Source organism: Rhincodon typus, chromosome 10, assembly GCF_021869965.1.
Source record: "Rhincodon typus isolate 14 chromosome 10, sRhiTyp1.1, whole genome shotgun sequence".
Taxonomy (NCBI): Eukaryota; Metazoa; Chordata; class Chondrichthyes; order Orectolobiformes; family Rhincodontidae; genus Rhincodon; species Rhincodon typus.
Window position 1 is genome coordinate 59,844,802 of NC_063341.1, and position 17,770 is coordinate 59,862,571.

Below are 17,770 nucleotides of genomic sequence, written 5' to 3' on the forward strand. Positions count from 1 at the left end.
TACGCTGATTTGAAGAAAGGGCAGCTGCAATGATTGCATAAATGAATACATCTTTCTCAAAAGTAAAGTTATACTGTTTAAAATGTTCAGCCTTTACCCCACATTGCTTAATCACAGACATGATACTTATTAGAATTTTGAGTTTTGTGCACCATTTAGCAACGTTTCAAGGCAGCTTTACAAAAGGGATATTATTTTTTGTACAGACCTTCACTGCATTTCCTCCCATGCCAACCAGCAGCACATGAGCAACCGTAGGGATCAGGCAGACAAAACCTATAGCCACTGCAGCTCCTCTGACGCTTACAGTCTTCCTGGCAATTGCGACCAAATTTTCCTCTTTCGCAGACTAAAAACCAGACAATGATTTGTTGAGATTCTGAAACACTTACAGTCATTGCTCATTAAATACTTGAAAGCTCAATTTATTGTAAAGCACTGACCATCATACTTCTGCAGTGGATTAGTTCAGCCATCCTGTTGTCCAACACATCAGAATTAAAATTGCCATCCTTTTGTTTAACTTTCTTTAAGGTCTTGCCTCTCTTTATGTCCATAACCTCCTCTGGCCCTACAGACTTTTTTGACCCGTCACACAGAACGTTCTGACCCGTTGACATTGCTCTCCTGTTGTATCTTCCTCCCTTTGTCCCACCACTGGTGGTTGTGCATTTACCCATCTAAAGTCAACACTCTAGCATTCCTTTTCAAAGTCCATCTAGCTCCACAACCTTACTGAAACCCACCACTATTAGCAAGCATTTTTCTCATTCTGCTCTGACATGACATGATGTGTGTGGTATACTGATGATTGGTCGCTACCATACTGTGATTAAGTAAACTCCTGAAATATAAGGATGAGATGTGAGTCACATGGTGCTGAAAGAATTCATTGAGCCTTTATTCCAGCACCTGGTAAATGTGTACGTGAATTGCAATCACAAACACTTGTGTGTCTGGGCTTTAGCTAATGCTTCCCTCATGTCAGGCTACAAGAGAACAGAGCTCAGTTAAATGGACACTGTTATGGTGATGACATCATCAGCATATCCTTAAAGATATATTTTATATCTGCTCTGAGAAACACTACAGCATTCTTAATAATTCATTCATAACCCGGCATTTGTTTTTACTCACAGCACTGTGGAGTACCTTGCTATGTTTTCTCCCCACTTTAAAGGCTGTGAATAAGTTGCTGTATTGGGTGTAATTGGCATTTAGTGTATGGCAGTCTGGACTGTACCACTCTCATACAAAAAGTGTTGCATTGTAGAGGTGGAATATACTGTATATGTACATGTACATGCTGTAATGTACATTATATTAGCTCGAGTGTTTTAGCTCTCATATTTTAGTTTAGTCCTGTCTATGATGTTAGCTATTAGTCACAAATGGTGAGCTTGGAAATCTAGATGTGTTCAACTGAATTTCTAAATAGTAATTAACTTATAGGTAAAATGATAAGACAAAATTCATCATCATTGAATCCCCGACAGTGTAGAAACAGGCCCTTTGGCCCAACAAGTCCACATCGAACCTCAGAGCATCCCAGCCAGCCTCATCCCCCTATAACCTACCTAATCTACACATTCCTATGGGTAATTTAGCATGGTAATTCACCTAACCTGCGTATCTTTGGACTGTGGGAGGAAACCAGAGGACCCAGAGGAAACCCACACAGACATGGGGAGAATATGCAAACTCCACACAGACAGTCGCCCAAGGGTGGAATCAAACCCAGGTCCCTAGCACTGTGAGGCAGCAGTGCTAACCACTGAGCCACCATGCCACCCTAAAAAGCTGTGTGGCTACTTTTCACTGTCGTATGGTTTTACTACCTTGTTTACTGAATGATGGTAAATGTTTGCTAAGTATATATACATGTGTGAAGAATGTTCCCTATTGAAATAAGTAAATGTAAGTTTAGCACGATTGTTGTAGCCATGCCTATGACCAGTCAATTATATCTATTGAACATCACAGTTTTAGTTCTAGGTATGTAGATGGTTTATAGCTCTGTGGTTCACAGGAAGCAAGTTTCAGTACAAAACATTACAATTAATAGGCCTGTTGTGTATCATATATAAATTTAATATGATGAATGGTACGCACATTAAATATGAACGCTGAGACATAAGCTCCTCATGCATGACTGATTTACAAAATCTCATTTTGCATTATTAATAATTGTGATTCCTCACCCATCTCACAGTTTTCTCCAGTAAAGCCTGGTCCACAGATACATTCTCCCGTGCCTTCATGACAGATTCCCCCATTCAGACAATCAGGGCAGTCTTTATCACACGCTGTCCCCCATTTCTTATGAGGACAAGCTGTAACAGGGCATAATGGTGTAAGTATAACATCATTTCGGTATCCAGTAACTACTGAGTCAAACGTAGCTCATGCACAATTTTCTGGACATACACCCTTGCGACATTTCAGAATTTGTTTTATGTAATAAAGACTAGTCTTCAATTTTTAAAGTATGGATGCAACAGATTTCATTTTCTCCACGTACACATAAGAAATGAAAAAACAACTAACTTTTCATTCAGTGAATTCCTTTCATTTTTAACCTTGTGGGTAATAATATGTACTGACCACCCAGCATTCAAACAGATAAATTCTATTAACACTGAGAACAGCCTCACAAACTCATGCAAATAAAAATGTAAAATTTGAGGTCAAGTATTAATATTCAGATTTGAAATTTGCATGCACATTTTATAGTTAATTTGAGGCCACCGAGGAACTGTTTGCCTATATTGAGTCTCTGAGTGTTACTCCTTTCACTTAGCTGAGAAATTATTATCATTCATGAGCATTTTTCCGCACTGTAATTGAGGTGACAATTCAGTGCAGCAAGGTAACCTGAAAGTGGTAGGTGTGCTAGTGACAGAGTGGGAAATTCATAGAGATGCATGTAGAGAATTTCTCATAGGCTCAAGTGAGAGCATTGAGGTATTACAGCTGCAGACTAACTTTGGTTTAGTCCTGTATCATGCAGTAGCTCTTGTTACAGATTCCAGCAGCCTCTGCTGGAGAAAATGTATGGAATTGTGAATGGAACAGGCTTGTCTGTTACTTTACTGCTGGCTATGAGACAAATGCAATTTTGTGATGATCTGCTAATATGTTTTCTTTTGTGAATTTTAATAACTTTAGTCTGAAGTCTTTGAACAGTAAGTGTAATAACATGCCATTGCTCAAATACAGCAAATATACTGTTGCAGATTAAGCTTTTGAAAACCCTGCTTTAAGTTTCAACTATTGTATCTAAACATGGTTTATTTATATTCTCGTCTCCATGCTATTTTTATACTGAAGCAAAGAAATGGATGTCTACAGCTGTTTGTACTATCACTTAACGTATGTAAATATAATACTGTGGTTTGTCTCTATCAGTATGTATCTGTGCATTCTTCTGCCAAATTCAAACTAGGCCTTACCTCGGACTATAAGTCTGAAGTAAACGCCATTCAGAAAATTCCCACTAAGTGCTGTTGTGCTATAAACGCAAGTGTGAGAAGGAGTTGCATTATCAATCTTCAAGGAAACAGTCCCATTCTCAATTTCATTAACGTGAATTGTACTGAAGTAGGTACCTGAGAAAACAAAAACACCTTCAACAGTTCAGTAAGAGACGAAGAAGAAGAGGTAAATTGGAAAAACAGGACAGAAAGAAGTCAAGTGTTTAGCTGCAATGGAACACTGGAATAACTTGATGAAGAAAAGGCCCGGGTTCATTTAGTTCACTTACCACCACGTCTGTATCTCATGATACAACAATACTTGAGTTGATGACTAATGGTAATTAATCTCTACCAATTAATCAGCAACGAACACAGCCAACTTGCAGCATAACATTCTCCACCCAGTAGTGGGAAACTTTGGGAACCATATGGTTGTTGTCACCTTCTCCTCCCAAGCATGTGTCACAAATCATATGTTATAGAGCCATAGAGATGTACAGCATGGAAACAGACCCTTTAGTCCAACTCGTCCATGCTGACCAGATATCTTAAGTTAATCTAGTCCCATTTGCCAGCATTTGGCCCATATCCCTCTAAACCCGTCCCATTCATACATTCATCCAGATACCTTTTAAATGTTGTAATTGCACCATTCTCCACCACTTCCTATGGTAGTTCATTCCATACATACACCACCCTCTGTGTGAAAAAGTTGCCCCTTAGGTCCCTTTTAAATCTTTCCCCTCTCACCTTAAACCTATGCCCTCTAGTTTGCAGACAGAACTTAATCTTTGTGTCTGGGCACCTCCTACTGGTGGGAGTTCAGCAATGTCACTGTCTGTTTTATAACAAATTTAGTAATAATCAGTCTTTTAACTGGGCAAGGTCATGCCTCTAATGTGATTAAGGACCCATTGGAGTGGAAATCTAATTTCTGAAAGCTTTTGGCTATTCAGAGGTAATGAGGCTCCATTTACCAAACATGCTGTGGGAGTGATGAGAATATAGTTACATAGTTTAGAGGAGGTGGTGGCTTAATGATATTATCGCTTGACTGTTAATCCAGAAAACCAGGTATTATCCTGGGGACCTGTGTTCAAATCCCACGACGGCGGACGGTTGAATTTGAATCCAATTAAAATCTGGAATTAAGAACCTAATGGCAACTGTGAATCCATTGTCAATTATCAGAAAAACCCATCTGGTTCACTAATGCTCCTTTAGGGAAGGAAACTGCCATCCTTACCTGGTCTGGCCTACATGTGACTCCAGACCCCCACAGCAATGTGGTTGACTCTTAAACTGCCCTCTGGGCAATTAGTGATGAGCAATAAATGCTGGCCTAGTCAGTGATGCCCTCATCCCATGAAAGAATAAGGAGACATCTGTTTTAAAACTGAGATACAAAGAATTTCTTCTCCCAGAGGGTAGTGAATTTCTGGAGTATTCTCTACCCCAGAGAGCAATGGAGCTTATATCATTGAAAGTGAATAAAGAAGTGATAGATTCTTGAACGATCAGGGAGTTGAGGGCTATGATGATTTGGCATGAACAAGCAGTTGAGGCCTGGGGCAGATAATCTTGTTGAATGAAGGACTGAATGGCCTAAGCCTGTTCCTATTCCTTGTGTTCTTACTAATTGCCTGTCTGCAGGGAAGCTGAAGGAATGTTCAAGAACAGGATTGTTTCACTCACCATTGCACTTCCACATGACATCCTCATTGACAGCATTCAGTTTCTGGACTACAAGCAGGGCTGTTTCCCCCTTGCTGACTGTTGTTGTGAGCTTACTTGGATAGAATTCAGCTGGAATTTCAAAACAAAACAATGTTAAGAATTGAAACAACGAGGGCTTGACTCAGCGGTGGAAAATTTGCAATGACAACGATGTAAAAAGAGAATTTTTTTCCAACCCATTATTGAGGATGCGGCATAATCCAGCAAATACTGACACTGCTGGTGATGCTAGAGGAGGAGTTTCCAAATGCTGAAACAACTGGTCACGGTGGTGGAAGAGATGGAGACTGGCAATGGAGATTTGGGAGTTAATGAACATAAACACCTTTACTGATGGCTAAACAGAAGTGATCAAACAGAGTAGGGTACATGTATGAGCATGGTACAAAGTATGGAAGCTATGTCACTGGATTAATTAATCCAGGGCCCAGGAATAATAAATAAAAGTAATGGAAATCCATCACTAAAGTTGAGGAACATAAGTTCAGTTGTAAACTAAACCTGGAATGAAAGACTAGTATCAGTAATGGTAACCATTGTTAATGACAGGGTTGTCGAAAAAAAAATGTTTCAATCATATCCTTCAGGAAGGGAAATCTTCTCTGTTTACCAGATGCACAGCTCTGTGGTTAACTCTTAAGTGCCCTTGGGCCTGGGCAGAAAAGACTCCTATAAATAAAAATGGCAGTGTTAATGACTGAGGAAGAAGAATGCAACAGTGTGGATACTATTAGTATCAGAAAAAGTCAATTAATTTCAGATATTACAACTATTTAAAGATGATGATTACCCAACAAATATTACCACATGAAGATCCTAGCTTTAATAGTTGAAAAAAGTTGCTAAACTTAGAGATATAGGATAAAAACCCGAAAGAACTGCGGATTCTGTAAATCAGAAACAAAAACAGAAGTTGCTGGAAAAGCTCAACAGGTCTGGCAGCAGACCCTCAGGAAGGGTCACCGGACCTGAAACTTTAACTCTGATTTTCTCTTCACAGATGCTGCCAGATCTGCGGAGCTTTTCCAGCAACTTCTGCTTTTGTTACAGAGATATAGGAGTCATTTTCTCTGGTGTCCCTGTGAAAATCAGGCTGAAAAATACAAATGCAATCCCAGAGAATGCTGGAGAAACTCAACATATCTGGCAGCATCTGTGGACAGCAGTAGATTTAATGTTAACTGGTCTGTAGAAGTCATGCCAGACTCAAAACATTAACTCCCAGCAGTGTTTCAGCATCCACAGTATTTTGCTTTTATATAACTGAATAACACATTGGACTCCGAAATATTAACTGTTTCTCTCTCCACAGATGCTGCCAGACATGCTGAGTTTTTCCAGAACTTCCTGTTTTTATTTCAGATTTACAGGATCCACGGTATTTGAATAGAACTGGATGTGTTGTAGAACCATAAGAGGTAGCTGAGTTAGGAATGCTGTGAAAAATATGATTGCTCTCTGTACAAGAGCAACACAGCTGCAAAATGTGCATCAAAGCACTAGAGGGGGCTCAAGTCACCCAGCTGTACAGAAATGGCGTGATGGATTAATCAAAATGTGAAAAACCAAACTGTGCAACAAATAAGATTTCAGTTGTCATCCTTAGCATGATAATAAGATCCTGTCCAATTAGCTCAGATGCCAAAAGATCAAAAGACCATAAAATATAGGGGCATAATTAGGCCATTCGGCCCATAGTGACTGCTCTACCATTCGATCATGGCTCATATGTTTCTCAACCCCATTCTCCTTGCAACCTTTGATCCTCTTACTAATCAAGAGCCTATCTACCTCTGTCTTAAGTACACCAGTGACTTGGTCTCTGTAGCCTTCTGAGTTTCACAGATTCACCACCCTCCTCCTCATCTCAGTTCTAAAGGGTCATCCCTTCCCTCTGAGGCTGTGCCCTCAGGTCCAAGTCTCTCCTACTTTTGGAAACATCTTCTCCACATCCACTCTATCCAGGCCTCTCAGTGTTCTGGAGGTATCAATTAAAACCCCGCATCATTCTTCTAAACTCGATCGAGTACAGACGCAGAGTCCTCAGCCACTGCACATATGACAAGCCCTTCATCCTGGGATCATTCTTGTAAACCTCCTATGGATCTCCTCCAGAATTCTGAGAGCTGCAGGGAAGGCTTTGACAGCACTTTGGGTGCCAGGGGGGAAGAAGATGGCTGCCATGGGGGAAGAAGGAGGCTTCCAAGCAGGAAGAAAGGGAGAGAATAAGTGGTCTGCATGAACTGTTGAGAAAAAGTAACATTCACAAGGAGGTGAAGAAGAGGACAGAGCAATAACAGAGCTACAGATATGAGGGGGAGAAGCAGGTTGCAATGGTGAAGGAGGCTGCAAAAGAGAATGGTTTGAAACCAATCACCAAAGGAATACTTAACAACTGAGTAAAGATTAGATTTATTATTTGCCTTGCCCAATACTGAATTCCATTTTCTGCAATGAAATTGCACATCAGACTGTTTGCATTTGAGACTGTGATACCACCCAAAACAAAAATTTCAAACCCATATAAAAAAGAAGAGAAAGAGAAAAATACTTGACTGGAACATTTGGAATAATCCTCCTGATTCTCTTCACAATAGTGCCATGGCATCTTTTACATCAGCAGGCAGATTGGGTCTTGATTTGATGATGCATTCAAAACATGGCACCTCTAACAGTGCAGCATTCCTTCAATAATGTACCACTGGAGTGTCAGCCTTAACCTTTGCACTCAAGCTCCTGAATGGGAATGTGGAGCCAGAACCTTAGGACTCAGAGATAAGAGTAATGGCTGACAAGGTGTTTAACTTGAGTTCAACTATGGGTGACGGTTTCGCTGATTGAAACTGTTTTAGAACTGCTTATGTGCCAGAAAGCACCAATACCAAATTAAAACTCAGTGGAAGCCACTTTATTTCTGTCTAGCTGCTGTTCCAAAGATTACCTGTGTTGCTGTTGATAATTGTCACAATGTGAGTTTTCTCTGTCTTTCGTCTTCCTTCACAATAGTAGATCCCCACTTGTTCCCAATCCTTACTGGAGCCTGTTGCCTGGATGCCATTGTACCTGCTGGAGTCAGTTTCATAATTGAAATTGTGTTTTTTCACTTGAACTATTGAACTGTCCTTTTCCATTTTGAGTTCTGGTCCATCAGAACGACGCTCACCCGACACACAGGAAAGAGGAAATATGTTCGAAGAATTGAGGTCAGTGATCAGGTAGAGATCCAAAATTGCTTCTGTATGAAAAAATACATAGAAAACAATGAAGTTTCAGGATATGACAATTTACGATGAAAATGTCATGACTTTATAGGCCTTCCCCATAAAGATTACACTTTGAAACTATTCTAGATATTGTATGGAACTTTGCTTACTGGAAACTCATGGTCACTGTGAACCAATTACAACAAATCATTTCAGATGGGATTAAGGTCTGGTGTTCTATAAAATTTATAGGTTATAATCCTTTTAATTCCTTGAAGATATGAAAATTATAGTGGCCCGAAACGTCAGCCTCTCTGCTCCTATGATGCTGCTTGGCCTGCTGTGTTCATCCAGCCCTGCACCTTGTTGTCTCGGATTCTCCAGCATCTGCAGTTCCTACTATCTCTGAAAATTATAGTAATTGTGTTTACATTTATTTCACATATTTCTGGGCTTAAATCTAGTATTTTCCTTCAATTTCAACAGGAAATATTGTTCTTTAATCTGAAAGCTCTGGGATGTTTCACTGCTGAAGGAGATATTTAGATATTTAAGTTATTTAACCTGATGAAATGCCTAATTTCATAATTAAGGATTCATGAATGGTTTATCCCAGGTTTAGTGACCAACAAATTATTTGTAAATTTAAATATTAAAAATTTTAATTGTGCACTTTCATTACCCCGATGACGTTTGCATTTTTGTTAACCTTTTCAAAGCTTTCAAACATTCCACATGCATCACAAACAGAATTTGACACACAGCCACATACAGAAATATCAGGGCAAGCAATCAAAAGCTTGGCTGAAGAGTTAAGTTTTGAGAAGCTATTTATGGGGGTAGAGAGGTGTAGAGGATCAGGAAAAGCTTTCCAAAGGTTATAACTGAAGACACCAATGCTGCAATAATAAGACAAATAGACAATCAAATGCAAGTAAAAGGTCATTCAAAATTCTGCTGCTTTTGTCCTAATTCATACCAACTCCTGTGCCCCCATCATCACTTTGCTCACTGACCTACACTGGCTCACACTTAAGCAATAACTTGATTTTAAAATTTCCATCTTTGTTTTCAAAAGCCACTAAACACCTATGCACTGTAAGTAATACAGAGGAAAAGGTATTCCTTTACAGCAAGTGCAGCCAGTCAGCCATTGTCAAAAGGAACAAGGACAAAACAATTTCAGTCAACCTGCAAAGCCAAAAATCTCAAAAAATGACTGTTCAGTGAGCAACATCTATGCTACCAGTAACATCCACTGTAACAGCTGCAATGTTGTACTATATACTCTTCACAAATGACTCAGAGACTCATCCACACTTTTTAACTTTTACTTTTTTATCAGCTCACTTCTTGTTGTTAATTCATGTGTAAATGAGTTGCATTATTATTTCATCTCATGGTTAGCAGCTATTAAATTCACTCGTTTGTTAACTCAAGAAAGCCAATTAAATTGGCTCCTTGTACAACCTAAGTTCCTTTGGTCGAGGTGAAAAGTATCCACTATAGAAGGGATTCTTTTTAAAGTAATCTTGTTGTGACAAACTGAAGATGGGTTGGGTAGAGGAGGGGACCGTGCCCAGGGACTGCCAATTCAATGGATATTGCTGGTAAGGCTAACAGTTATCATCCATCCCTAATTGCCCTTGAGATGGTGATGAACGACCATGGTTCTTACGGTGAGGGTATGTCAACTGTGCTATTAGGTAGATAGTCAATCATGGGACTTAAATAAAAAGTAGGCAATAGAAAAATATTAAAGGTTACAAAAAAATAAAGGAATTATCACTTAAGTATATAGTACCAAAATGGAACTGGCACTGGTTCAAGCAGAATGAGCCAAATAGCCTCCGTCCAAAAATGCTTTTGTAGATCCATAATTAATAATATTTCTCCAAATCAAGATTGGTATTTCATTTTTACAACAGATGGTTAGGTTATTTATCCAGTGAAACTATGCTCATTAACTTGTTTTAACATTGTAGCATAAACTGATAGATCGCTGAAGATCATGGTGGGTGTTTTGGGGGGGTGCAGTGGCATAGTGGCAATGTTATTGAGCCAGTAATCCAGAATTCCAGGCTCAAATGTTCCGGGAATATGCATTCAAATCCCACCACAGCAGATGGTGAAATTCGAATTGAATAAAAATCTGGAGTACAAAGCTAGCCATGTAACAACTGTTGATTGCTGTTTGAGACAAAAAAAACTAATGTCCAGAAAGAAGGAAATCTGCTATCCTTGCCTGGTCTGACCTACGTATGACTGCAGATAATATGTTGATTGCCCTCTGAAATGGTCTAGCAAGCCACTCAGTTCCAGATCACTTAGGGATGTGCAATGAATGCTGGCTTAGCTAATGATGCCCATGTCCTATAAAATGAAAAAAAAAATACAATGGTCAAAGGAAGTGCAAAACACATTGAAGAGTACTTGGTAATGTGACTCTCCAAGGAGGAATATCACAGCTCACTGCCCTTAGACTCTAACATGAGAAAGACTCCCTGTTGTTTCTGAAAGCTGTCACCTTCAGAGCTGCCATCTTTACAGACCTCTCACTCAATGTGCCAAAAGGCTAAAATGTCTTTCCTATCATATCTAGCCATTCCCATTCTCTCTAAACTGCTTAGTCTCCCACATTTGCAGCATTATAGGACTTACTATTCACAGCAAGAACATTGCTGGCCTGTTGTAATTGGGAGGGCTTGACTTTTGGTATTGTATATTTTCGAGCTGACGTTTAGAAAATAGAATGGAATGTTCCAGAACAAAAAGAAGACGGACACATTTCACAGGGGGTGATGCAGCTGTGTTCTCATTTCCTGCACTGTCATAATTCTGAAATGATGTCTAGCTCATTTCCTCAATTTGTTTGATTGATAATAATAACTCATCAGAATTTTTGTGTGTGTGAGGCAGAGCCATATGATGCATCCCTGAGTAGACTAACATAAGAAATCAGAATTTGAATAAGATTTACAGACAAATCACCAGAAGCTGTTTTTAAATATCCTACTGTTACTTCAGTAAGACCTGAAACATTTCTTTTTCTCCAAAGCAAGTTAACAGAAAGAGATTCTGTTTATAACTACTCTCGAGACAGGAGTAGCTACAATTGTAATATTGCTGATTTTACAGTTCTGATGTGGCAAGAATGCTGTAGACACAATTCCCATGATATGCCAGCTGGAATATCAATCTGCTGTGGTGTTATTCATGGGTATGAAGACCAGGCGCTGTATTCAGGTTCAATATGTGGTTAGAAAGTGAAGAAATAATTACACTGCTTTTCATCACTTATATAAATGATTCAGATGTTAATATAGGAGGTATGTTAGCAAGTTTGCAGATGACAGCAAAACAGGTAGTATCATGGGCAGTGAAGATTATCTCAGACCATAACTGGACCTTGATCAGATGGGCCAAGGAGTGGCAGATGAAGTTTAATTTAGATAAATGTGAATTGTTGCATTTTGGTAAGGCAAATCAGGGCAGGACTTATACACTTAATGGTAGGGCCCTGGGGTGTTTTTCCAAACAAAGAGACCTAGGGGTGCCGATGCATAGTTCCTTGAAAGTAGTGCTGCAGGTAGACAGGATGGTGAAGAAGGCATCTGGCATACTTGCCTTCATTGGTCAGAACGCTGAGTATGGAAGTTGGAATGTTATTTTATGGTTGTACAGGACATTGGTGAAGCGACTGTTAGAATACCGTGTACAATTCTGGTCCCCCTTCTATAGGAAGGATGTTGTTAAACTTGAGCGGATGCAGAAAAGATTTACAAGGATGTTGCTGGTACTGGAGGGTTTGAAATATAGAGAGAGGCTGAATTGGATAGGGCTTTTATCTTTGGCGCATCGGAGTCTGAGGGTGACATTATAGAGGTTTATAAAATCATGAGGGGCATGAATAGGGTGAATGGCCAAGGTCTTTTTCCTAGGGTGGGGGAGCTTAAAACTACAGGGCATAGGTTTAAGGTGAGAGGGGAAAGATTTAAAAAGGACCTAAGGGACAACATTTTCATGCAGAGGGTGTTATATGTATGGAACAAGCTGCCAGAGGAAGTGGTGGAGGCTGGTACAATTACAACATGTAAAAGGCATCTGGATGGGTACATGAATTGGGGATTTTGGAGGAATATGGGCCAAACGCTGGCAAATGGGACTGGGTCAGATTGGGATGTCTGGTCGACGCAGACGAGTTGAACTGAAGGATCTGTTTCCTGTATGACTCTATGTCTCTGACTCTTTGACTAAAAATGGGGAAGGAAGAATGGAAAAGGAATAGAAGAGGAAATTAACAGAGTGTGGAGAAAAAGAGCAAGCGAAGAGGAGGGAAGGAGATGGAAGGTGAGTTGGTGCAGGTGAGGATGGGGGAGAGTTGGGGGGGGATGGTGGCGTTTGCCAGTTCACAAAGTGAAGCATTGAAGATTAGCACAATGGGGTAAATGTGAGGAGTGCAAAGGTGACGGATCTTCATAAACAGCTCCATCCCTGATTTAGCTCGACAAGAGGAGGGATGCTGTTTAGTGATCCATAACAGAAGCCATAAGAATCAAATCAGCCAACAATGGATGTTTTTGAACAGGCCTTTGGGAACAGGTGTTCAATAAATCTTCTGTCTTATACGACACAGCTGTGAAGGAGCTGCAACCGGAAGCTGATTCTGGATTATTCCAGCTCATTTCTTTTAAATTTAACTTATTTTTCTAATCAACCTGTTGAGACATGTTATTACACACCTGTGGAGCAGATGGAATGTAAACCCAGGCCTCCCGCTCCAGGGATAGGTACATTATCACTGTGCCACAAGAGGGCCACATTCCAGCTCCTTGAAAGGGAGCAGTGATCAATGGTTGCAGATGCCTTTGGTGTAAATATCCTTTATACTTTTAATAACGGATTTGCAAAAGGAAGAAACTTGTTGATGACCATTTGACAATTAACATGATTTAATATTTTCCCAACATCCATCTAAAGACTCAGAAAGCAGCACATACACCAGTTCTATGTCTAGGAAGTTGTGTGTAAAGAATATTCCTGAAGTTCCTAGCTGAGATTTTCTTCATATATCAATTAGTCAATTACGAAAATAAACATACATTATCAAATTTCTTACTGAGTTTAACTTTGTTGGGATGTTAATGACCCTTAGGTCATTAAAGAGACTGCTGAACACACAGAACCAGACGGACATATATCCTGTTCCATTGTCTGAAACTTCATCCTTCTCCGATGTTATTATCACAGTGTCAACATGCTTGAAATCTAAGACCTGCATCCTTAAATCAGTTCTGCCAACATTAATTGTTTTGTTTGTGTTCTATATAAAATCAGTTTAAAAACATATCTACATTCATACAGGGCTGTGGTAAAAAAAACATGACCTTAGTGCATCTGTTTCCAATCCCTCTTGCAATGAATCAAGCATCTCCTCACCAGATCAGTCTATTTGTTAGGATCAAGTGAGAAAGGATGAACCAGCTCCCCTATTTTCAACCTCCTCATTTGGTTCTAAAAAAGATTTAAGATCTTTAACAGCTACCCTCTTTCAATTAAAATGTAGTTAACTGATTTCTCTGTGAGTCAATCACAGAATATTCTTGTATGAAAGAAAAATCAATTTTATTATCTGTTGATCTCATAGGAAGTAATAAAGACATAATATCAAGCACACAGCCCTTTGTACATTTGGATCATCATACACAAACACACATCAGCACAAAGTTAAAAAAAAAACCAGCTAAATAGATAATGTCCAGTACAAAGGAAGATAACTTATGAGATGTAGGCATTGCTGATTGGACCAACTGAATTATCCATTCCTAGTTCCCCTTGAGAAGATAGTGGTGAGATGCCTTCTTGAGCCATTGCAGTCCATTGTGTGTGTACACAATGCCAGCAGAGAAGCATTTCCAGGATTTTGACCCAGGGACACTGAAGGAATTGTGCTATATTTCCAATTCAGGACGGTGAGTGGCTTGGAAGGTAACTTACAAGTGAGTTTCCAGGTATCTGTGGCCATGTATCTGTAGATACAGTTTAGAGTCCCTTGTGTGTCCAGGTATTAACCTATGACCACATTTGGTTCATTGATTTCTTGGACCTCAGCAGTGGTGAGTAACTGAAGCTATCATTCTAAGTTCTCGGTCCTCTGATTTTCTTTCCAATTAGTGTTAAACCAGGCACTTTTGGTTCTTCAGAGAGAGTACCTTCTCATCTGTTGTTCAGTTTTGTATTCTTAATTTCATCCCTTCCTGGTCTGCCAAAGCACTTCTTGAAATACAAATTGACTGTATATTCTATGCCCGTTGAGGTCACTGTGTCCAGATTGACAATTGCAGTTGATATTTCATCACCAACAGGTGAAGATTCTCAGAATGGTGTAAATCAAATAGGGAATTAGGATCTTTTCACACCTCCCGTGTGGCCTGATTGATTGGTCTCTTTGCTCTTAGGTCTTTGATCTAAACCTTGTAAGTTCCATGAAATTTGGCCAAGGTGTTTGGTTCAGATGATCCATGTGACCATTTAAAGTCAGTGTTTTGGTTCTTTTTTAAAACTATTTCAATCCATGAAAATCCAGTATTAAATTGACTCATGGAATTCAAAGATAGGCTGTATTTTGTATCATCATGACACACTGGATTGTCTACCCCTCACCTTCTCATTAACCTATTGGCTTCCTAACACCACCTCATTCTTAAAACTAATCCTAACCCAGCCCTTTGAATTATCGGCTCAGTAATGAATTCTACCCTTCCACTTTGCTTTGCAGTCACTGTCCATTCATTGTTGCCACTACACAAGTAAAGGCTAGACACTCCATCACTGTCAAAGGTATTCCCTTTCTCTTATTGTCCCTTAATTTCCTTCAAAGAGACACTGGGGCACCATTTTAGTTTTATTCTGTCTCTTTCTACCCCCATCCTTCTCCTTTTCTCACTCTCTGAATAATTTATGATCTTGTAAAATGAGAACAGATTCAAAACTTCAAATGCAAGTGAAAACAGGAAGAGATCTAAAGCAACATGCCAACTCACTTTCATCCATTTATACAAAGTCAAGCTCTACTCCACTGTCTCATAGATTCAGCACTGTAAGAAAAATTGAACCATCAGCAAAGTGCAACCGAATATTAAAACCTATTAAATATCCAGTTGTTTTCTTGAATTTTCTCAATACATTTTCAATACAGCATAAGACAAAAGCAACTGAAGGTTTATATTTTAAATGCTAACATTGCTCTCAATCTCTCCCAGACAGAAATATACATATATGCTCCCTTTCAAAACAAAGTTAATGAAATATTTCCTTCAATGAAGTCTTTAAAGAATTGTGAAAAACAAATTTATAAAAAATGAAAATGCCAAAGACAAACAATGCATTCATACTCAAAGACACCGAAGTGTCCTAAGGACACAATTAAATCTGTGTCGTCAGTTCACCGACTGTCAGCAGAGATAGTTTCTCCCTGTCAGCACAATTTATCAAATTTTCTTTTTAGTTTGGAAAGTCATTGTTGAATGGCACATGTCTACACACAGAGGTCTTTCTCAGATGGCAGCCGATGACTCGTGGAGTTCCACAGCTTGAGATGACAACTATTCATGTTATACTTAAACGATTTGGACAAAGGAATTGAGGGCATTGTCACTAGGTTTACAGATGATACAAAGATAGGTGGAGGGGCAGGTAGTGGTGAGGAAGCAGGGAGGCTGCTGAAGGATTTGGGCAGGCTAGGAGAGTGGGCAAAGAAGTGGGAAACTGTGAGGTTATGCACTTTGGTGGGAAGAATAGAGGCGCAGAGTATATTCTAAATGCTAGTTCAGGATTCTCTTAAGGTTAACACATAAGTTCAGTGGGCAGTTAGGAAGGCAACTACAATGTCAGCATTCATTTCAAGAAGCCTAGAATATAACAGCAGGGATGAACGCGTGACTAAAGAATTGGTGCAGGGGACAGGGATTCAGATTCCCGGATCATTGGGATCTTTTCTGAGGCAGAGGTGACCTGTTTAAGAGGGATGGGTTGCACCTGAACTGGAGGGGGACCACTATCCTGGCAAGCAGATTTGCTAGTGCTACAAGGGAGGTTTAAACTAGATTGGCAGGGGGTTGGGATCCTCAACAGCAGGAAGGCAAGTGCATGGCTGGAAGGAGATACAGTAATGAGAATTAGCAAGTTGAAGAGACAGGTCAGGTTGGAACAGGGCAGGGAGCGAGGAAAACCTGTTGGATTAAATTGCATCTATTTCAATGCAAGAGGGCTAACAGGTAAGGCCAATTAACACAGGGCGTGGATAGGTACACGAGGCTGGGATATTATAGTCATTACAGAAACATGGCTAAGGGAGGGACAGGACTAGCAGCTTAATGTGCCGGGGTACTGGTATTTTAGGCAGGACAGAGGTGAGGAAAGAGAGGAGGGGGAGTTGCATTTTTGATTAAGGGGGCATCACAACAGTAGTCAGAGATGAAATAACTGAGGGATCATCCAGTGAGGCTATGTGGGTGTAGCTAAGAAATAAGAAGGGGATGATGACATTATTGTACTACAGGCCCCCAAATAGTCAACAGGAATTAGAGGAACAAATATGCAGGGAGACTGGGGAGACTTGCAGGAGCAATAGGGTTGTCATAGTAGGGGATGTTAATTTTCCTAACATAGATTGGGACTGCCAAAGTGTTTAGGGCTTAGACAGGGTAGAGTTTGTTAATTGTGTTTGGGAAAGTTTCCTCAAGCATTATTAAAAGTCCTACTTGGGAAGAGGAAAAACTCAACTCTTGGGAAATAGGGCAGGACAGGTGACTGAGGTGACAGTGGGGGAGCACTTTGGGACCAGTGACCATAGTTCTATTAATTTTAAAATAGATATGAAGAGGGACAAAACTGGTCCACAGGTTCAAGTTCTAAATTGGGGCAAGGCAAATTTTGTCTCTGTTTGGCTTGCGCTATTGTGGATGTGCATGGTTCTCTGAAAGTGGAATCACAGGTAGTCGGGGCAGTGAAGAAGGCTTTTGGCACACTGGCCTTCATTATAGTCAGGCCATTGTGTATGGAAGTTGGGAAATTATGTTGCAGTTGTTGACAATGTGAAGGCACGCTCCTGTGCATCAATGGTGCTGAGGTGGAAATGGTCGAGAGCATCAAGTTCCTGCGTGTGCTGATCACCAACTGTCTGCTTTGGTCTATCCAGGTCAACACGGCGTTCAAGAAAGCACAACAACATCTCTACTTCCTCAGGAGGCTAAGGAAATTTGACCAGAAAGACTCTTACCAATTTTTGTGGATGCACCATAGAAAGCATCCTATTTGGATGCATCGAAGCGTGGTATGGCAACTGCTCTTCCC

At 40.0% G+C, this 17,770-nt stretch overlaps 1 protein-coding gene across 2 annotated transcripts in view; it reads right to left on the bottom strand.

Moving 5' to 3' along the window:
* The window catches only part of tie1 (tyrosine kinase with immunoglobulin-like and EGF-like domains 1), an 86,425-nt gene that overhangs the window by 49,075 nt on the left and 19,580 nt on the right, over positions 1 to 17,770 (bottom strand). For both annotated transcript variants that reach the window (XR_007263093.1, XM_048602210.1), the window contains exons 2-6: positions 8,155 to 8,448; positions 5,172 to 5,282; positions 3,453 to 3,608; positions 2,202 to 2,333; positions 209 to 349 (exon numbers count right to left, since the gene is read on the bottom strand). Coding sequence is in view for 1 of the 2 variants with exons in the window: in XM_048602210.1 (XP_048458167.1) it covers positions 209 to 349; positions 2,202 to 2,333; positions 3,453 to 3,608; positions 5,172 to 5,282; positions 8,155 to 8,448 (834 nt within the window). In the remaining variant the exon portion in view is untranslated. The remainder of the gene's footprint in view (positions 1 to 208; positions 350 to 2,201; positions 2,334 to 3,452; positions 3,609 to 5,171; positions 5,283 to 8,154; positions 8,449 to 17,770) is intronic.